Consider the following 22,396-nt stretch of genomic DNA (forward strand, 5'->3'; position numbering starts at 1 on the left):
ATTCCTCCAACCCTTTTCTTGCTAGTACCCTTAAGTCATTACCTATATCCTTCATCTTAGCCTAGTAAATTCCAACCAAGGATGAAACTATTTTGTCGATGCCTTGCTATGGATAGGGAGCTGAGCATAGCAGCAGAAAGTCATACAGTTCTACAGACAGGTACATCATAAATAATTAATCTCAATTAGGCCCTCAGCACTGCCTGACTTTCATGTTCTCTTTTAAAAAAAAAAATATTTAAATGCAATTTGCCAACACATAGTATGATACCCAGTGCTTATCCCATCAAGTGCCCTCCCTGACTTTCATGTTATCATATTTTACTGGCCACTTAACTTACTGAGTTAACTACTCAGTAACAATTTTAGATCTCTCCGTCTTTTCAAACCTTTGCCTGTCTCCTGATTCTCAGTCGTTGACTTGAATAGAAGCAATCAGATTGTACCTTCTACAGATTTCCACAACCAAATCTATAAAATTGCCAGAATCTACACTCACCCTCACCTCCTGTTGAAATTGCGGAGTTTTCTCACTTAACAAAGACCTGAGCCCTTCCCTCCATAGAGAGTGGGATCTAAGTCCTCTGGCTCCCATTCCCTCCAGTCTTCTCAAGTATCTTCGCTTACTGTGTTCTAAATCCCTGCCTCTATGGGTTCTTTTCATCAGTACTTAAACATGCTGTATAGTCTTTCTCATCTTTTAAGACATGTTGGAGACTACATTGTTCTTTAGCTATCACTCTGTCTCTCCCTCCCTCTCTCTACCTATTTATAGCCAAATAGCATTAAATAGTTTATTATACTCATTATTTTTACTTTTTCACTTGTTTTATTCTTCAGCTGACTCCGATCTATTTCCCATCCCCATCATTCCAAGGAAACAGTTCTTAGACATTCCTATTGCTATACCAAGTGAACATTTTTCTCTTCTTATTTTACTTGACAATGTTAACAGTTGAGCCTGCTTTAAAACTTTCTTCTTTTGGCTTTGGGCTACTTTTTTAGCTTTCCTGCTACCTTGACCATTTTTTCGATCTTCTAAGTTTTCTTCTTTTCCCAGATCTCTAAGTGTTGGGAGTTTCCCAAGGCCATCTTTTTTTCTCATTCTACCTGTCTTCCTTCCACCTACAGATGATGTCAAGCTGCGACTTGATTTATCATTGATATGTTGATAACTCTCATATTTGTATCTTGAATTAAATCCTCTGGTTTTCAGATTTTTATTCCCATCTGTATACTTGTCTACCAGGATATAAACACTACAAATTCAGCATGTGCATGAATTCAGTATCTTCTCTTGCTAAACGGACCTCTTCCCCTAGTATTCTTGTCTAATTAATGATGATAACTCTTCTCAGTTGGTTCCACCATAAACTTGGGAGTAATCTTTAATCTCTTCCTTACCTCCCATGTATAATCTTTAAATAAGTCATGTCAAATCTATTCCATATGTCTTGGATTCTTTCCGCATACTTCCATCAGCATTGCTGGTCTATGTTATCCACATTAGTATCATCTCTCACACGACTATAGTAACCTTCTAACTGGTCTACTTGCATTCAATTTTATTTCTACTTAGTTGATTCTTTATGAGTCTGTATTTAAAAGTTATAATTTTAAAAGATCTCATCAAATTATTACTCCTTACAAAACTTGGAATGGTTTTCTATTTCTTTTATGGCAATGTCTAAACTCTTCAGTGTGATCTACATGGTCCTTAATAATCTGACCTTTCTCTCGTAAGGCTCCAATGTTCCCTCTCTAGCCACAGTGGCTATCTTTTAGTTACTTGACTACACTGAACTCCTTTTTGCCTCAGGGGCTATATGTAAGCTAACACATTTGCTTGAAATGTCCTTTATACCTCTCTTTACTCTGCCTACTTTTAATTTTTTTTTAAGATTTTATTTATTTATTTATTCATGAGATACAGAAAGAGAGAGAGAGGCAGAGACATAGAGGGAGAAGCAGGCTTCCTGTGGCGAGCCTGATGTAGGACTCAATCCCAGGACCTCAGGATCATGACCTGAGTCAAAGGCAGATGCTGAACCACTGAGCCTCCCAGGTGCCCCTACTCTGCCTACTTTGGTTTATTCTTTAAGTCCTAGAATAAATTTTACTTCCTCAATGAAGTGTTATCTGATACTTCCAGACCACCTTAAGTTACTTTCATACTTCCGGTATTCTTCCTTCTTAAGATTTACCATAATTACAGTTTGTTTGTTTTTTGACACTCTTTCTCAATTCTCAAGTCTCTCAGCCCCTTGGTAAACTGCAAGACTCTGTGAGAATAATGATTGTACTCTCTGATGTACTTTAACTTCCAGGGGTCTGGCTCCCAGTAAAAGCATGCAATGAATATTTTTGAAAAAACTGAATAACTGAATACCTTTCAACAAAGTGGAACAGTGACAAATAGTAAAACTAATTTTTTTTTGTAGCATTTCATTTAGATAGAAGAAATTCACCGCCAAATAGCTTGACGCCATGTCTAAAGATTCGAAATATGTTTGACCCAGTTATGTAAGTATCACAATCAGAGGTACATGTAATTTTTATTTGGAATATTTGGAATATTCTTATAATGCTATGTCTGTAATTGAATAGTCTCTTTTACCTTGAAATCTGTGCAAAAATGTTAAGCTTTGCTTTTCTTCCTCTTTTGTTAAATTTTAGGCAAAGATTTGACCAAAAGACTTAGATGTATAGTAATTTGCTAAACTTCTACAAATCTTTGTATGTATTGTGAATCCCATAACAGATAAATGCTGAGTCAAATTGATGATACACAGTGATAAACAGTACCCTTTATTAAATGTTTAAGTCTCTTCTGCCAACATTCTTTGCCTCAGTCGGCAATTTAGATAAAAATAACCTGCTATTTTTGAACTTCCAATCTCTAATTGTAAAAATATTTTCTGCAAAGATGTACACGCTTTCTTTCTGTAAGTCGTTTACTTGTTCATGCAATATTTGAGAAACTTTTCTTTCCATGTAATTATAGCAGCACATGCATCTGGAGATTAGCACAGGCAAAAGTTACTGCCTTAGAAGCTGTAATATTTCATATATAATCATAATAATTTTTAGAATTTGCTTCCTAGAGGTGATTGCTTATTTGTCCAGTGATATGATAGGTCAGATTCTGTTTTGTAAAAAGAGTCCAGATAGTGGAAACTGTATTATATATTACATATATAAAATACCCATAAGTCTCCTTTAATAACTCATTTATTTCTTTTTTTTTCTTTTTTTTTAAATAACTCATTTATTTCAAGAAATAGTTGCTATGAGATTCCAAATAAGTGACAACAAAATTGGAAATGTGGAGAAGCACTCTTATATATGTACATAGCCCTCTCCGTTTTGTATAGGTAGACAAAAGCACTTAGCAGTGTGATGATCCCTCTACTGGGAAGTTTACCTCATACCTTAGGGATTAGGAAATCACTGACAGTCCAATATTTTGTTACCTAAGGTGAAGATTTATGATTTAAAGTGTAGCTGCCTTCCTTTTGGCCCATCATCTATATCTCACAAGTGAGACAAATATGCATTGGTGCAGCAGGAAATCTTAAAGCTCTTAACACTTGCTAGGAGGAGAAAAAAAGAAATGACAATAGGCACATAAAATTTCAGACCTAAAAATGACCCCACATTTGTTCTGCTCTGGTAGGCTAATCATTCACTGCCTCAGCTCTGTACATTCTTATGCTAGGAAGTGAGAGAAGGTCTGGGAATGTGAATGCTAATATTTTAAAAAATCTATCTACTGCTAGTAACAAACATTTACTTAACTACTAATTTTAACAATATGTGGTTTTGAAACTACCCACATTCTGGTAGGATAGATATGTTCTAAGAGACAATGGCTTTTTACTGAGTAGGAGTATGGTTGTTGATTTTTGTTTTCATTTTTAGGGAAATAGGGGATCAGTGGCATTTGGCAATTCAAGAAGCAATTTTAGAAAAATGCAGTGATAATGATGGCATTGTTCACATTGCAGTAGACAAAAATTCACGTGAGGTAAACTGACTTTTACTATTGAATTCTACATTTTGGATTTGTTGCTACTAAACTAAGACTGTTTCTTTTTTTCTTTCTTTCTTTCTTTCTTTCTTCTTTTTTTTTTTTTTAATATCACAGGGTTGTGTATATGTTAAATGTCTGTCTCCAGAATATGCTGGAAAAGCTTTTAAGGCATTACATGGCTCTTGGTTTGATGGTAAGAAGTTTGAGTATTACAAACATTTAAAAAAGACTAATTATGGCATACTGTTAAAGTATACCAGATTTTAAATGAAAGAATTTTAGGTCAGCATTTTTAGAGTAATTATTTAAGATTACTTTATTTGCATATTGTGTTCATATGTCTTTTGCCACAGTTTGTTTTCTATAAATATTAATAAGCACATTTTTACAGATCTAAAATATTATTTTTATCTTACAACAGGGAAATTGGTTACAGTAAAATATTTACGACTAGATAGATATCACCATCGCTTTCCCCAAGCTCTTACTTGCAATACTCCCTTGAAGCCATCAAATAAACATATGAACTCTATGTCTCATCTTCGTCTTCGGACTGGCCTAGCCAATTCTCAAGGAGGTTCCTGAAAAGACTTTCTTCCACTCCTAGGACTGGTATTTACAATAGGAAAATTCTTGTTTGGCTTCCTGTCTTCCTTTTAAATGCTTCTCGTATGTAATATTTTTATTGAATACAGCTCTGTTTGAATGTTCCAGAGATCTTAAGGTTCCAGAGGGACTTAGCAGTGAGGCAGCGATGCTGAGCAAGCAGAACAATTGTTTCGTTCAGTTTTTGGAGCTCAGTTAAGCCAGTGCATTTAAGTTGTGCATGAGGAACATTGACTTTATGAAGCGTTTTCAGATGTGGTGATTGTGTTTTTGCACCACAAGTGTTTGGATAACCACCCAAAAGCATGGTGAAGAGGCTTCTTGTATTTCCATAATTTCATGTGAACTAATGTTGTGAATTTTTGTATACAGTCACCTGCATAGTTCCTTACCAGGCTAATGTGGTAAAACTGTTCATTTCCCAGTTTAACCCTAGGTTTCTATTGCTTGTAAGAGATTCATTTGTTACAGCTGGAATACAGGAAAACTAATTTGGGTTTAGTGGTTCCATTTAAGTGTAGGCGGATGTACATGTACTTCAACTGGCTTTTGTATATATGTATAAATGCTGGTGGTGGCGAAAGTAGTCTTGTTTTGTGAGGATGTCTGCATTAAAGCAGTAAAATAAGCTTCATATTTTATTCATAATCTAATGTGTATATATGTATGTGTATATACGTGTGTATGTGTATATATATGTATGTGTATATGTGTATATATACACACACATATATACATGTGGCTGTACTATCACTAGATCAAACAGCCAGACACCTGCAAGTATTAGATACAAGTTTAAAATATCTTTTATAAGTTTTATATAAAAATGTCTGAGTATGATTTTGTGTGGAAGTTCCGATATCAGTTGTAATGGATTCAAATTTATGTGAGCAATAAAGATGCAATTGGCAGATATTGGAAAAGTATTTTGTGAAAAGCTGTATTTATTATAAATACTAGGACTATGACATAGTACTATTGGGATTAAGTCATTTTCCCAATCTATTTATAATTTAATGAAATGTCAGCTCCCCTGTTGTATGTCAAGTTTAAAGCAGGGCATATTGTTGCAGCAAAATGTGTATTTGAAAAATTATATTTGAAATTTTGGGTCATGAAAGCTTGCAATATAGTGAATGCACGAGTGACCGTTGCTTTGTGCCTCGGTATTTACTTTGTTTCAGTAAACTTGCTTTATTACTGTTTATGATTTCAGATTAAAATAGTTGCTGAGCAGAGTTTACTTGTAATGTAACAATTGGCTTTTTTTTTTTTTAATAACCTGTTGATATATTGATGTCAGTCCAAATGAATATGTGAAACAGCTGGAATTGTATCAATTTCGATTTTGTTTAAAGCTCAGTTTCCTTTTTGTTTTTTTTTTATTGTATATGTGTTGGGTTTGCAGCATGAACTTGCACAGATAATGCACGTTTTCTGGTTAAGTAAACATGATGCACACTGTTCTGTAACAGAAAACCCTATTGTGCCTTACCTATGTGCTTTTGTGGGCACCATGTTTATGAAGAATAAAAAATGATTTGTTATCTGAAGAGAATAAATTTTAGATTCTCAGTTTATGTCTCAGATGCTAAAGTGTGAAAATATAAATATATATAATATATAAAATAACCAATCTTTCTGTATTTTATGTGCATCATAGTGATTTATCTGAGCTTAGTGACCCCCATCTTGTGACCTGTTGCAAGAGTGAATGTAAAATAGTTGTGGCATTTTAAAAGGTCGCCTTTTGATGCAGATGCATCATGTTTTTTTTTTTGCTTCTAAAACATATTTCATGTAAACATTGTACATTTATTATTGTAATATATACTATTATGCAGCTTATTTTACCTGAAACTGTTAAGCCGACCAAGATCCCTCCCTGCAAGACAGATGGGAATGTGTATAATAACTAGATATTTGAGAAGTTCTGAAGTTTGATGTAATCTGTTACTTGTCCTGTTAAAAAAAAAAAAAAGGAAAAATTCTAATTAAAAATTTATTAGGTTTTTTTAAATGCGTCTTGGCTTTTAAAAAACTTTTAAAGTGCCCTGTGTCTTTATTTTTTTTAACATGAAAGTAAGTGCCTTTATTTTAAATCTTGGGGATTTGTAAGTACATATATGCTCATAAAGATGGGTGAAGACACTAAAGTTAATTTTAACCATCCATTCCTCAGCATCTTACTTTTCTTTATGAAAATGCCTTTTTCTAACTCTCAAATGTTTGTATCAAAGTGGGGCAAGACTATCATCTGTGTCACTAAAGCAGCACTGTACATTTTATCATAGCAAGACTTTCTCAAAAAAAAGGAAGCCATTCTTTGACACATTCTGCTTAAAACTCCTTATCTCATTATAAACCAACAGTTTATGGGCTAGCTACTTTGAATAGCATTGCAATGTGTAGAATTTTTGATAATCAGGTAAAAAGAAGACTTGATTACAATTGCTAGACTCTTATTGACTGCTAACAAAGATTAGGCATTGTTATGTGTTGGGGATGCAAAGATGAAAAAGGCATGGCCCAAACCTCACTATGGTCACAGTCTAGAGGAAGAACACGGAACAGATAATTAGTGTGGAAAATATAGTGAGAGAAAAAAGCAGAAGAAATTGTACGAGTACAGAGAGGCACTTTATGCATCTTAATAGATGGAGAAGACAGAAGGCAGATGAAATGACAGCGGAGCCATATTTTAATTCAGTTTAACATTTATTAAACACTTCTTAATGAGTATAGATGCAATGATAAGTCTTCTCTCCCTTTAGCCCTTAGGGGAGCTTTTATTCTTATGATGAGCTCATAAAAATTGATTTGTGAAACCTGAGTTTTTATTCGTTGGTCTGTAGATTACTGAATACCCTATGAACACTGAAGCCTGATACTTCATTACATTTTCCATGTATATATTCACTGTTTAGATGACAAGCTGTGAATTCCGAGTGAACAGTGATTTGCTGTATCATATACCCACAATATTTCCTTTAGCAAGATTGACCTTACTGTTCTCAGTCCTCCTAGTAATGTCATGTTACTATAGGTCATCTACATGGCTTCTTCGCCCTTTTTTCCTAGACTTATCTCGGCAAGTCACTTCTTCCAGATGACTCAACAGAGGATGCTAAATCAAGCAGAATTTGGGCAGCCACTCTTTTGGAAAGGATGCTGAGGAACAGGTACTTAAAAACTGAAAATAATTAGAAACCAAAAGTTGTGGTTTTGAAGAAACTGAATGTCCAGATGCTCATTATCTTGGTCCAGTAAGCATGATGAGTACCTACTGCCTCTAAGCTTCATTGGAGAAACTTTATGACCAGAAGTATATCCTGATGGTAGATTTTTATACTGCAGAATCTGCTAGGGGTAGCCGGTTAGAGTCATTTTGTTGATTCTTAGATTTTAAAACCAATAGAACCTGTGTACTTAGGTTTACTTTTTCTTCCATGGGTGGATATTGAAGGCTGGCACATGCTCCTGAAATTGAAAAGAAGGTTATTTATGCATAGAGAGCACATGAAAAAAGATCAGTGAGATACATACAACCTACTGGCAGTGTCTCGTGGTTGGATTACTGAATATAAAAGTGGGCAGTGATCAGATCATGGGTGGCTTTGTGGATCACATTGTGAAGTTGGGATGTTGATAAAGGCAGTTCAGGTGAGAATTTGTTGTGATAAAAAATGGAGAAAGGATTTGACAAGATAAAATGGGAAGGACTTAATTGGATATTGAGAGATGAATTGATGTCCAGTTTTCTAGTGTGAGAATTCTAATAATTGCAGCATTTAAATGGAAAAGATGTTAATTGAAATTTTGGGCGTTTTAAAGTTGAGATGCTTATGGAATATTCAGGTGGATGTTTCCAGCAGGTGATTAGATTTCTAATTCTATGGTATTTTGAGAAAAAGATCTGAGCTAGGGATACAATTTGGGTGTTAAAACCATGAAAGTAAATTAAATAACCCAGAAAACGAGAAAATCCATATAGAGACAGAAATTTAGTTCATTGCCAATTCTTCCATACTTAATTGTATGGTTGGGGATAGTGGAAGGTATTAAGGAAATCTTGAAACAAATTAAGAAGGTGGAATTTGAAAAGGTCTTTGGGGTCAGGTTAAAGTGGAAATTTAGTATGACTATCACATTCCTGATTTGGGCAACTGGTTAGATGGTGATGACTTTCCCTAAATTATGGGTTACTGGAGAGGGGAGCAAGAGGCCAATCAGGGTGCTAGATAAGATTTCTCAGAATTATAGCAGTTAAAACAATCCTCTGACTTATCTAGGACTTTGTTGGAGGAAGGGCAAGAGGGGGTTGTTTGAGACCCTCTCCTTGTCAAAAAACAGAATTGTTAACTTAATGTTCTGGCATTATCTGTGGTTCTCAGATATTGATTAGAAATTGTCCTGAATTGTAGAAAAATGAGATGTTGAGTAGATCTGGAAACCTATGATTGCCAAAAGAACAAATACAAAAATTGGCTTTTAATAGAACCGTTCACAAGTGGTTTGCCATATATCCAAGAGTAAAAACTTACTTGAAGCTATATATTATACAGCCTTTGTAAACTAGTCAGGTTTTCCAGGCCTGGAATCATTTCTTGGTGACTTCATTTCTGCTTTGATCTGTTGAATTAATTTAAAATTTTAACTTTTAAGGGGCAGTGTTATTTTTGTATTTCCACATGGTCCAGTACTTCTTTTACCAAACAACAACAACAAAAAAAACCCTACTAATGTGGAGATTTTAGTGGCTTTTTATTTCTTACTGAATAATAGTCAATTTTAAGTTGGTATTCAAGGCCTGCTTTTATTGAGACCAGTGCTTGTCCAATAGAAGTATGTCATGAATAGTTTAAAATGTTATGATGGCCACATTAAAAAAAGTTAAAAAAAAAAAGGTCAAGTTAACTTTAGTACATTTTATTTGATCTTATATATTCAGGATATTATATCAGCATGTAATAAAAAATTTTATTAATGGGTTATTTTATATTAAGCTTTAAAATCTGGAATATATATTACACTTACCACTAGGGTGACCCTGTGTTGTAGGACTTAAAGTGCTAAACTTTCACAGTTGGTCACCTTACTTAACAGCCCATCTCCATTCAGATGCTACATTTTCACCGAAAATACTTGATATATATATTTAGATTTCATAACCTCTACGGTTGGAAAAATTAGATTCACATACCCGAGTTCTTCCTCACATACGTAAAAGTTTTCCTATAACTGAATCAAGGTGTCAGTTCTTACGTTTACATTAATTCACATTAAAACTTCAGTTCTTCAGTCATAGTAGCCATACTTAACATGCTTGGCATTCATGTGTAGCCAGTATCAACCATGGTGACAGTGCAGATCTAGACCAACCTGTACCTGTCTTGGTGAATCCTACTTATCCTGCCATTGTGCTCCAGCTAAACTGCACTGGTTGGCTTTTGGAGACATAACCTATCCTTTGCTTGGTTCTACCTGTACTGGCACTGTTCTTACTGTTCTTTTTGCTTGAAACAATATTTCCTGTTTCTGTATACCCACATCTTGCCCATCCTCAAAAATGTTACACACATGTCTCCTCCAGAAAGTGTTGTTGATTATTTCTGGCTCTAAGTAATTTCTTCCACATGCATTTCTGAAGTACTTGATTTGCACTTCTTTTACTGTTATAGAGCTTTCTGCCTTGTATTACAGTGTTTTCAGTCTGCTCCAGTTTGTCTTCTGTACTCATCATTCCTCTGAAATTGCTCCTCTGGAGCACCAAAAAACTTCCTTTTGTCAAATTCAAGAGTCATTTCTATACCTTCCATCTTTCTTGAACCCTTATCACCATCGTCATTTATGATCATTGCTTCTTTTTTTACTTAAACATTTTTTTGTTCTGAAATAACTCACACATATAAGAATATAATGAAAGTGTATATTTTACTTACATTTTGAAGCACCTCTTTGCCTTTGTCTCATGCTTCTCTCCCCTTCCCAACTCCCAGACAACCATTATTCTGAATTGTGTGTTAATAGTTATTTTTCAATACAGTTTTACCACATTAGTATGTGTGTGTAAATACTGTATTATTTCTTGCTGCTTTTGACCTCTCTGTGAATAGAATCATATGTATACTTCAGTGACTTTTTTTGTTCAACATTGTTTTAGCTCTCATTCATTGTCATGGCTGTATAGTATTCTTTGTAAAATACACCACAGTTTATTCAAGTACCAATGGACATTGAGATTGTTCTCAGTTTTTTCCTATTATAAATAAGGTTGCTATGAATATTCACTCTTGAACATGTCTTTTACTATACTCAGAACATGTCGTTCTCAAGTCAACAGCATCAATATCAAATGGTAATTTGTTATTCCAAGCAAATTACTGGGCCCCACCTAGACTTAACTGAATCAGAAACTTTGGAGTTGGGTGCCTTGTAATCTCTGTTTTCACAAATCCTCCAGTTGATCCTGATACACATTCATGTTTAGAGAACCATTGGTGTAAAAGTACCCTTTGTAAGATTAATTTGTGTCTCCTGATTATGATTTTTTGCTTCCATATACTTGAAATAGTTTTTTCTTCTTATTTTCTGTGACATTTGAGAAAATCTGGTGAGCAAATGGTTTACACCTGACCTAAGGTGAGTAGGCTCTGAAAAATACACAGAGAAAGCCTGTCACATATACTCCATGGCTAAACTCTCTCAAGGCTTTGACAGATTCATAACCTGGTACTATTTCCTTTCACGATCATTGACCTGCTTTAGGACATTCTGCTCAGTCTAACCTTTTGCTAGCTGCCATCTAATCAGTTTACCAAAAAACGACATAAACAACACATAACTGTTGCTAGACTGTACTTTGTTTCCTTTGTCTTCTCACCTCTTTCCTATGGTGGTGGGGGTTTTTGTTTGTTTTTGTCTTTGGTAAGTTTTTCACTGTCTACCTCATATGATTAGATTTCCATGCAAATAACTAAATATCTGTGAGTTATTCTTTTACACCCCACAATTCTGTTTTTCTTTTACTAGACTTGTTACCCCTTTTCATTTTCATCTACCAGGTCTTCCTCCTTTGCTTACTCTTAATATTGAAGTGCCCTGGGCCTTTGTCTGAACTCCTCTGCTGTCCTCTGTCTAGATGTTTTCTCTGGGTGATCTTACCCAGGCTTAATGAATGACCCCCAAATTATTGTCCTCCAGCTTGGCTCCTCCCTTAGGTTCAGAGTATACTCCGCTCACTACTTGATACATCCATTTGGATGACTAAAGGTTTTTCAAATTTTATATACCAAAAACAAAACAAAACAAAACAAAAAAAACCCCTCTGATTTCCATGCTTCTTTGCCTCCAAGCCCATTCTTCCTCTACTCTTACTTTCTCAGTATATGATACCACATTATGTTAGTTGCTGAAGCCAAATTTCTAGAAGTTCTCTCTTTTCAATTCCTATATTCAGTTAGTAAGTCCTTTCAGCTCTACTATCTATCTATCTATCTATCTATCTATCTATCTATCTATCTATCTATCATCTATCTATCTATCTATCATCTATCTATCATCTATCTATCTATCTCTGATCTATCCATTCTCTTGACACCATCATTATGTCTTGTCTGGACTGCTGCAAAAGCCTAAGTGGGTCGCCTTGTTCCCTGCCCAGCTGTAATTCATATTCCATGCGGGATCAGAACATGTCCCTCCTTAAAATACAATCCTCCAATGGTTCCCACTGCATTTAGAGTGAAGTCCAAATTTTTTGCTAGGGCCTTCAAGGCCCTAAGTGAACTGGCCTATGCCCATTTCTTCAAATATTTCTTCTATCAGGCCTCTTCCACTCTGCTTTACTTTCTGTTCCCTAATCTACTTTCCACCCTAGGGCCTTCATACTGTTCTTACTTTCTGGAATGCTGTTGCCCTGGGCCTAGGTCTTCACATGTGATAATATCCAACTTACGTATTTTTTCTTTTGTTCATGTTTTTGGTGCCTAAGAAAGGGTTGGCTAATCCAAGCCTGATGCGGGACTTGATCCCCAGACCTAGGGATCACACCCTGAATCAAAGGCAGATGCTCAACCTCTGAGCCACCCAGTGTCCCATGTATATATAGAACTTTTAGATTGTTCATTGCCAGTGCATAGAATACACTTGATTTTTGTATATTGATCTTGGGTCCTGCTACCTTGTTGAATTTGTTCTAACAGGCTTTAAGTGAATTCTCTACATAAATTTCCTATTTATAAGATCATGTTATCAGCATGTATAGTTTTATTTATTCTTAGTGCTCCCTCTTTTTATTAGATGCCCCCCTCTTTTCCTCTAGTTGCCCTGATGAGAACCTCTAATACAATGTTGAATAGAAGTGGCAAGAGCACATATCCTTGTCTTGTTCCTGATCTGAGGGGAAGAACATTTAGTCTTTCACCATTAAGTATAATGTTAGCTGGGGTATGTTGTGTTTTCATTTACATTGATCTCAAAATATATTCTTACTTCTCTATCATATTGGGGAAGTTTCCTTCTATATCTTGGTGGTTGTTTGTTTTTATCATGAAGGGCTGTTGGATTTTGTCCAATGCCTTTTCTGTGTCTATTGAGATGATCATGTGATTTTGGTCCTTTATTCTGTTGATAATGAGGATTGATTTTCAAATGCTAAACCGACCTTTCACTCAAGTCATAGGTCATGATCATGTATAATCCTTTTTATATGTTGCTGGATTTGGTTTGCTAGTACTTGGTTGAGAATTTTTGTGTCTGTATTCATAAGAGATATTTTGTCTCCAGTTTTCTTCTTTTGTGAAATCTTTGTCTGATTTTGGTTCACAGTTTACTGATTTCAAAATGAATTGGGAAGTAGTTTCTCCTATTTTTTGGAACCATAGTGAAAAGCCGGCATTACTTTTATTTTTATTTATTTATTTTTAAAACTTTTAACCTAAATTCCAGTTAGTTAACATAGTGTAATATTAGTTTTATGTGTACAATATAGTGATTCAACAATTCATGCATCACCCAGTACTCAATCCAAGTCACTCCCCTCATCAAATATTTAACCCATACCCTCACCGACCTCCCCTCTGGTAACTGTTCTCTATTAAGAGTCTGTTTCTTGGTCCACCCCTTTTTTCCCCTTTATTTTGTTTCTTAATTCCACAATGAAATTGAATCATATAGTATTTTCCTTTCTCGGACTTATTTCACTTAGCATTATACTCTAGCTCCATCCATGTCATTGCAAATGGAAAGATTTCATTATATTTGTTCGGTAGAATTCACCATTGATGTCATCAGGCCTGGGCCTCGGGTAGGTTTTTTTTTTTAATATTTATTTATTTATTCATGAAGGACACACAGAGGTGCAGAGACACAGGCAGAGGGAGAAGCAGGCTCCATGCAGGGAGCCTGATGTGGGACTTGATCCCAGGTCTCCAGGATCACGCCCTGGGCCAAAGGTGGTGCTAAACCTCCGAGCCACCTGGGCTGCCCCACTCGGGTAGGTTTTTGATTACTAAATCAGTGTTTTCACTTGTTAAAGGTCTCTTCAAATTTTCTCTTTCTTAGGAGGTCAGTTTTAGTAGTTTTTGTCCTAGGAATTTTTACACTTCATCTATTAATTTCTTGGCATATATAGAGTTGTTCATAGCATTCTCTTATAATCATCTTTATTTCTGTAATGTTAGTAGTAATGCCTGTTCTTTACTGATGTTAATCATTTGAGTCTTCTCTCCTTTTTTCTTGGTCTAACTACAAGTTTGTCAATTTTGTTGATAGTTTCAAAGAATTTTTGGTTTTGTTGATGTCTGTTATCGTTCTATTCCCCATGTCATTAATTTCTACTCTAGTCTATTATTTCCTTCCTTCTACTTGTTTTATTTTGCTCTTCTTTTTCCAGTGTAGTTTTAGGTGAAAGTTTATTGATTTGAGATTTTTTTTTTTTTTTTTTTTTTTTTAGTATGGGAATGTACAGCTAAATGTTTTCTCCTAAGCACTGCTTTAGCTGCATCCCTTAAGTTTTGGTGTATGGGTCTTCATTTTCATTCACCTCAAAGTATTCTAATTTCCTTTTGGTTTCTTTTCTGACCCATTGGTTATTTAGAAGTTTGTTGTTTGGCTTCCATGTATTTGTGAATTTCCCATATTTCTTTTGGTTACTGATTTCTAATTTCACTCCATGTGATTAGAAAACATATTTCATTTGATTTCAGTCCTCACAAACTTATTTTTTTAAAGATTTATTTATTTGAGAGAGAGAGTACGAGTCTGAGCAGGGGGAGAGCCGGGGTGGCGGTGGAATCCTCAAACCAGTTCCCCACTGGGTGCAGAGCCCAATGTGGGGCTCAATCCCAGGACCATGAGATCATGACCTGACCCAAAACCAAGAGTTGGATGCTTAACCAACTGAGCCACCCAAGCACCCCCCTCCTTAAACTTTTTGAGGTTTATTTTATGGCCTAGTATTTGGTCTGTCCTGAAGAATGTTACATGTAAACTTAAGAATATATATTCTGCTGTTAAAAACTAGGTCACCAGGCATCAACAGATATTCTTTGGGCCATAACTGCCTCCCATACTTGATCACATCCTTGATTTTCTGCTTTTATTTTTGACCTCTAAGGATTTTCCTTGCATTAATTTACTTAAAAAGATGTTTTTCATGTTTATTACCAATACAAAAGATGTTTTATAATGGGAGGCTTATTTAGGATATCTTGTTCCATTCTGTTGCTAGAAATAAGTTCTTACCTTATTCCTTCCTTATTGCCCCTGTCTTTGAAAAATCACTTGTGTTCTTTAAGGAAAAGTAATCTGGCTCTAGAGATACACTTTTTTAGATGGTAATTTGATAGATAGGTACACTGATACCACCTATGAATAAATTCAGCAAGAAATACGTAAGACCTATGTGAGGAAACTTTGCTAAAAGAGATCAAGAAAAACAAAGAAATGGAGGTTTACAGCATTTTTCTTGATAGACTGAATATAGCAAAATTCTTCCTAAATTAGTAAAGAGATTTAGTGAATTCCAATAAAATTTCAATAGTTTAAATTCATGTCCAGGGATTTTAAAGGAATTTCTAGGATATCAGCTGGATGGATGAATAAGAAAGAGTAAGTTTTTAAAATTAAAATATTGAAAAGGAGAGACTGGCCCTATCAGATATTAAAGCAAATTAAATCTATGCTAATACGGTTATACAGATATATAACCAGACAATATATCTTGAAACAGATAATTACTGAGGATAACGAATACCAGAAGGTCACTTAAAATCAGGGAACAAATTTTCTTTTTTTTTTTTTTTTAAAAGATTTTATTTATTTATTCATGGGAGACACACACTGAAAGGCAGAGACACAGGCTGATAGAGAAGCAGGCTCTATGCAGGGAGTCCGATGTGGGACTTGATCCTGGGACTCCAGGATCACGCCCTGGGCCGAAGGGGAGCACCCAACCACCATCCAGGCGTCCCAGGGACCAAATTTTCATAATAAATAGTTTTACTAAAACTTTAACTTGAAGTTTTTTTAAATTATAAAAACTTATTTTCTATTTGACAAAGTTAACATAAATATTTGACTCTTAAGTAATTTTTTGGCATTTTTTTCTTAACAAAATTACTTGAAACATGAAATAATTTTCACTTCATGTTTGATTTCTACTCTTTAATTGAATGATTTTACAAAAATATCCTAGACTTCATTTTTGCAAGGGTTTCTCTGTAATCACATCATTCTTTTATACACTTCTTGTGCCATTGCCCTTTTGGCCTTGGCTTCTGCCCTTTGACTGCTAACTAGACTAACACATTCTGTAGCTATGTTCATGATTTGAATAGTTCTCCATCATGTTTATCAACATCATGAAATCCTACATATTTTGTGAGATTTGCTAGTTCACTTTGTAATGGGTGTTCATTGCACTTGTGTTGCATTTTAGAATGACAGTCTGCAGGACACTGGCAAATAACAGGCATGAACACAGATGATAACTGTGAAGCAGAAAAGGATACTAGAGGAAGCGTAGACTTCTTGTGAGAGTATTTTATGTTATTATTCAACACCAGTAACAGATTACATGGTCAATAAATACTTGAATTATGAGGACACTTTGGTATATAGGGATTCAGTGTATGATAAAGGTGACTATTTTTTTAAAAAATGTTTAAGGTGACTTTTAAAAATTAGCAGGGAAAGTGTCATTTTCTAAAAGAAAAAAGAGAAAAAAGCCATAATGTAACTAATGCCAGGGCCTTTGGCTCCTGCAACTGTGTCTCCTTTGAAGAGGCATAGACCCTTGGCTTATAGCAATTTAGAAGACTATAGTGACCAGATACTTCCACATTGTGGGAGTCACTCAGTTTCCTTAGATTAACTTGACTGAGAGAGGATATCTTTTGCAAAGGTTTCTTTCATAAGTCCCAATAACACAAGTGTTGAGTTCAGTATCTCCTCCTTATTTCAGCAAGGTCCAGAACAAAAGGGCAGGGGGATGGTTTCCTGATGCTTATTTTGTTCAATCATAGTTGGGTTTCTCTACATCATTCCTGGGCATCTGTTTTCTAGAACCCTCGCAACATATCAGTGGAGTAGGGAATTTTATCAGAACACGATAAGTAGGCAGCCCCGGTGGTGCAGCGGTTTAGCGCCGCCTGCAGCCCGGGATGTGATCCTGGAAACTCGGGATCGAGTCCCACATCGGGCTTCCTGCGGGGAGCCTGCTTCTCCCTCTGCCTGTGTCTCTGCCTCTCTCTTTACTCTCTCTGAATGAATGAATAAATAAATCTTAAAAAAAAAAAAAAACGATAAGTAGCAGAGCTGTTCTGAAAAAGACCTTCTCAAGTGGTATGCCACAAATGGGTTACAGATGTGCTAATATGCCCTGTGTGGTGGAGCTCAAGGCCTCCTTAACTCTGGCAGTTATTATGTAGCCTCTTCTGTTTAACTGTGCACAGTACAATGATTTTCTTTTCTTTCTGTGCCATGAATCAAAAAAAGTTTGGGGAGCACTGTTCTAAGCAATTAGCTGCAAACAATGGGAACATGAATAATATCATTATACAAACAGAGTCATTTGGTTTAGGGAAGAAAATAGCAGATTGTAGCAAAAAATGGATGAGGGGGCAGATTAGACTTTTTTCCTGAATCTTTGAATTCACTCCAGTTTTATTTTCACTTCAGACTGTAACCTCAGTTTACATTAGTATCAGCCTTGTATAGTTTTCACCTGTTCCTAGTCCTTTACACATACCCAGATAAATTCCAGGAGGAATAAAGAGTTGAGAAATAGTCATAAAATAGCTAAAAAATCAGAGGAAAACATTTGATACAGGGTTTAGCACAGAAACAAAAATCAGAAAAAAAAAATGCTGCCTGTGGTTATATTAAAACAAAAACAACCAACCAGTATATCTACAAAGTCTAAGAACAAATTAAAAAACAAGCAAATGGAAAATGGAAAGATACTAGCAGTAGCAGCATGTATGATTTGCAATACTTTTCTACAAATAAAAATTATTTTAACATAAAAAAGACTAACATCGCAATAGAAAATAGCCAAATGACATCAGGGGATGATCCACAAATGAAGAGCTGCAAACGATCAATAAATACATGAAACATTCAGCCACAGACATAAATGCAAATTAATTAACAATTGAGGAAGTTACATAAGAAATTTGACAGATTTAATTTTAGTTTAGAGGAAATAGGCCTCTTACATAAATGCTGGTAGTTGTATTAAGTGATGAGTTTTTTAATAGATCAATTTGGCAATACATTTAAAAAATGTTTTAATCTCTATACCCTTTGATCTTGTTTTAATTTAGGAGTTTATTCTGAAGAAATGATCAGAAATGACATGAAGATATGTGAAAATCATATTACAGCCTTATACTGTGATAAAAATGAGATGCAATTGAAATCTACAAAAATGAAAATGGATTATGAATTATGATGGAATCCTGGGCAATCATTAAAATATCTTTGAAAATAAGGTATGGAAAATATTGTCCATGTGCTGCTTAAATTGCATGTTTATTATTTCAAATATACTGTATTTCATATAAGATAGTTGGAAGAGGCATCATTTTCTCTGGCACTAAGAAAGAAAACCACAACAAAAATAACACCCAAGATAGGAATTCTGATGGAAGACCCTGGCATAAAGCTAGGCAGAGTCAGGATAAATGAAAACCGGACTTGTCTCTGGAAAGGGATAGCAAAGAAACAGCTGGTCCTCATTCAGGGTGTGGTTCCAATTCCTACCACCAACCACCATGACCCAGAAAACTTCAAGCAAAGAGAAAATGTGTTCACAGTTGCTAGTTCCCCCAGGTAGAAGCAAACATCAGTCCCCGGGCAGAGGTTGGACTTCATGCAGATAGACAGCATTTTTTTTTATCTTTTGTAACTTTGTCAGTAATTTTTGTCTGATTTTTTTAAAGGCACCATTGATTGTAAAGTGAATTTCTATATTAGAATTGTTAGAAATGAAAAATTGTGTCTAGAGTGAAAGGAGTATGCTATATACATGCAACTGGAGAGAAATACTCGGAATTTAGTAGTGAAGTCCAATCTGTTGGATTACATATGTATTTTACAAAACTTCTCCATGAGCATTTATTACATATATATATATGTATATATATATACATATATATATGTATATACATATATATGTATAAATGTTTACCTTAATTAGGATTCCCATATTATTTTTAGTCCATTTTCTTAATTTGATCTCCTCTGTTAGTATATTTTGAATCATTACCAACCTTTGGCAGTGAAGCTGAGGCATTTTAGACTTTTTATAATTTCAGCACTTTGGAAAAGAGCTATGTTTATTTTGGCTGAAGACCTGTGGGTTGTTACTATTAGCAGGTGTATGAAAATTGTTCCAAAACACTGGATCCCTGCATTGAGAGAGAAAAAAAGGAAAAAGAAGGAGTGTTTAAGAGCACTCTGGAGTGAAGCCCATCCTTAAACTTCAGCTTTGACACATAGTAGTTGTATGATTCTAGGCAAGTTATTGAAGTAGTCTAAGACTCAGTTTCCTCATTTTTAAAATGATAATGATTGTATAGTCGAGAGAATGAAATAAAATAATGTAAAATGTCCATAATATAACATCCCGGTTACCATTTCCAAATCAAGGTCTGTGAGACCCAATTGCTTGAAAATATGCTTTATTTTTAACATCTCTTTGCTCTTCTTCATTGTAGTAACTCAACTAATGAGACCTTTGAAAATTGATAAGCTCTTCAGTGCTTCCCTTTTTAAAAATGACATATTCCCTATCCCAGCAAATAGAAAAGGAGGATGCATTCCTGAATAGCATAACCTTGATGCAGAAAACAGAAAAGGAAAAATCATAGTCCAGTCTCATTGAACAAAAGATGCAAAAATCCCCAAACAAACCAAAATGGCCAGCAAACCAAACCCTGCAACACATAAGTAAGAATTATACATCATGGCCAAGTCGGATTTACTCCAGGAATGCAGGACTGGTTTGACATTAGAAAATCCATAATTTGTCATATTAACAGAATAAATGAAATATGATCATCTCATTTAGGTGCAGTTAACCATCTAATAAAATTCAACATACATATACCTTTTTTTGTAAAAAAGTAAATCTTAGCAAACTAGAAGGGAACTTCTTAAATCTCATAAAAAAATATTGACCAAAACCCTAAAATAAACATATTATTAATGGTAAATTATCTGTTATGTCCCTATTGGTTGCCTAAGTTTGACTTCTTCCTGTATTTCTAAAATAGGTGATTGTTGTTCTTCACTATTAACTATTTTTGTTCTTTTGAAACTAATGTATTCTCCCATTTTATCTTACTTTGAAATGATATACCTTGTTAGTCTTTCATCTCTCCTAAATTATGCATTTTATTGTTAGTTTTTCCCCACTGTTGTGCCCCCAAATTCTTCCTTTTTGTGCTCAATGCCTCTGCTTTAAAAAGGCAGAAAATCTAAATGTCAATTTATTTTTTCTCAATAGCATTAAGATTCAGATCTCAGCTATGACAGTGACAGTGTTTTAGAATCATCATCATTAGAACCACGGTAGTGTTGGTCACTAGAGTGGTGTCAGCACCTGACGGGAATGGACCCGTTGTATTTCTCTAATGATTGTTTACAGTTAGTCCTGTGTTATTAAAATTTTCCTGACTGTGACACTAAACATAAAGGCTGGTATAATCTTTTAACTATAGGAGTCTTAGAAATCTGGTAACGATGAGGCTGTCTGGTACGGTGTACATCACATCCCTGGAAGATCCCAGGAGCAACAGAGACGAGTGAAGAGCAAGACAGTGAATGAGCAAGAGAGACTTTCTGTGAGCAGTCTGTAGTCTGCAGTCTTGTGGTTTGAATCTTCTCCTCACATTTGAAGAACTAGCCATGAGCCTTCTATGTACACTCATTCTGTCATTCATCATCGTAAATTATACACAGTTTCACATTTAAATAAAGCCACATTTTCAAAAATTACAATGTGTCATATCTCAATAATAGTCTGATCATATACAAAATTACCATTTTCATTTTCCATTATGCTTTAATTACATGGAAAAGTCAAGGCCGCTTTTCTTGGTTTTCCTCAAGGGCAGCTAAATATACTTAAAATACTATTTAGTTGTGACAAAGTGTTATCATATTTGGAAATTGGTGGAATGAATGTTGCCCCATGGAATTAAAATGTTTAGAGAAGAATGCTGTTTTCATTATGTTCAGAAAACATATAATACAGTATATTATATTCTAGTATTAGATTGGTACAGAAAATTCCTGTTAACCTGGAGTAATTTTTAAAGATATATCTTAATAAATTTAGTTATTTCAGTTACCTAAGAGTTATAACCTGATTCTAAAATAACCAATTTTCAAAGAATACAATAAAATATTCACAGTGCTAAAACTCTAGGGAGCTTCATTTAATCATTGATGACTCAGGAAGCAAGTCAGAATCTTGCAGTGCCTCATTTTATAATTAACCTCACTTATTATAGGGTAAAGTGAAAATTCTAGTTTCTTTGAATTTCCTGATTATTTGGATTATGAGTAAACATATATTTTGTAAAGGTCATGAAAGCTCTGTTATGTACGCCCTCATATATCTTCCTGTAATCCTGTCTATCCCTGTTATGGACATTATAGAAAAGAGAGGTTGAAACTTACCCTCTTCGATTGCAAAGTAGCCATGAAAAATACTCAGTACTGAATTTCTTGAAGGAAGGATATGTGGACCACCCCTCTTAGCACCATCTGGGGTATTTGTTAGAAATGCAGATTCCTGAGTCATTCACCAAACCTGCTGAATCACTGTATCTGGAAAAGATCCCAGCATAGTAACAGGCTCTCCAGGTAATTCTGACAAAAGTTTGGGACTCCTTGCCAGATGGCTTCTGGATCTGAGATAGCAACCTAGGGTGGGCAGTGCCAAAATAATTCCTCCCGTGGATGTTGATACAGGAAAAAAGTGACGAAGATTGAAATGGGTGTGCTACTTCCCACGGAGTATGAGAACAGGAAATAATACGTTCTACCGTCAGACCAAAGGAATTTCAGAAGCAAAGTTGGAAATAGTTCAGAGCTCTTTCATTCATATTTATAACATCATTGCTTACTTAAGGTACAGATTTCTTGATGTGTTTTTTTATTTATTGATGTGAAGTAACATGAAATTAGCTGAGTGTCACTGGATTCATTTGGAAAATATTTTTTATTGTTTTAATGCTTTTC

General features: G+C 34.9%; 1 protein-coding gene and 1 long non-coding RNA gene across 5 annotated transcripts in view; one reads left to right on the forward strand and one right to left on the reverse strand.

Annotated features, from left to right (window-relative positions):
• LEMD3 (LEM domain containing 3) overlaps positions 1-21,148 on the forward strand; it is a 72,869-nt gene extending 51,721 nt beyond the window's left edge. Inside the window, exons 10-15 of one of the 4 annotated variants that reach the window (XR_012038903.1) lie at positions 2,442-2,523; positions 3,922-4,027; positions 4,148-4,226; positions 7,721-7,821; positions 18,469-18,636; positions 20,869-21,148. Coding sequence is in view for 2 of the 4 variants with exons in the window: in XM_072843135.1 (XP_072699236.1) it covers positions 2,442-2,523; positions 3,922-4,027; positions 4,148-4,226; positions 4,455-4,618 (431 nt within the window). In the remaining 2 variants the exon portion in view is untranslated. Of the gene's footprint in view, positions 1-2,441; positions 2,524-3,921; positions 4,028-4,147; positions 4,227-4,454; positions 4,761-7,720; positions 7,822-18,468; positions 18,637-20,868 lie in introns of those variants that run through there. The other 3 variants (XR_012038902.1, XM_072843135.1, XM_072843136.1) reach the window with 3 other exon arrangements.
• LOC140642483 (uncharacterized) lies at positions 7,339-22,193 on the reverse strand. The gene is made up of 4 exons (XR_012038904.1): positions 21,833-22,193; positions 19,417-19,554; positions 9,184-9,271; positions 7,339-8,119 (listed from the first exon to the last, which is right to left on the reverse strand). It is a non-coding gene; the product is annotated as an uncharacterized lncRNA (long non-coding RNA).
• Between the last annotated feature and the right edge of the window lie 203 nt (positions 22,194-22,396).

Source organism: Canis lupus, chromosome 11 (genome assembly GCF_048164855.1).
Source record: "Canis lupus baileyi chromosome 11, mCanLup2.hap1, whole genome shotgun sequence".
NCBI lineage: Eukaryota > Metazoa > Chordata > Mammalia > Carnivora > Canidae > Canis > Canis lupus.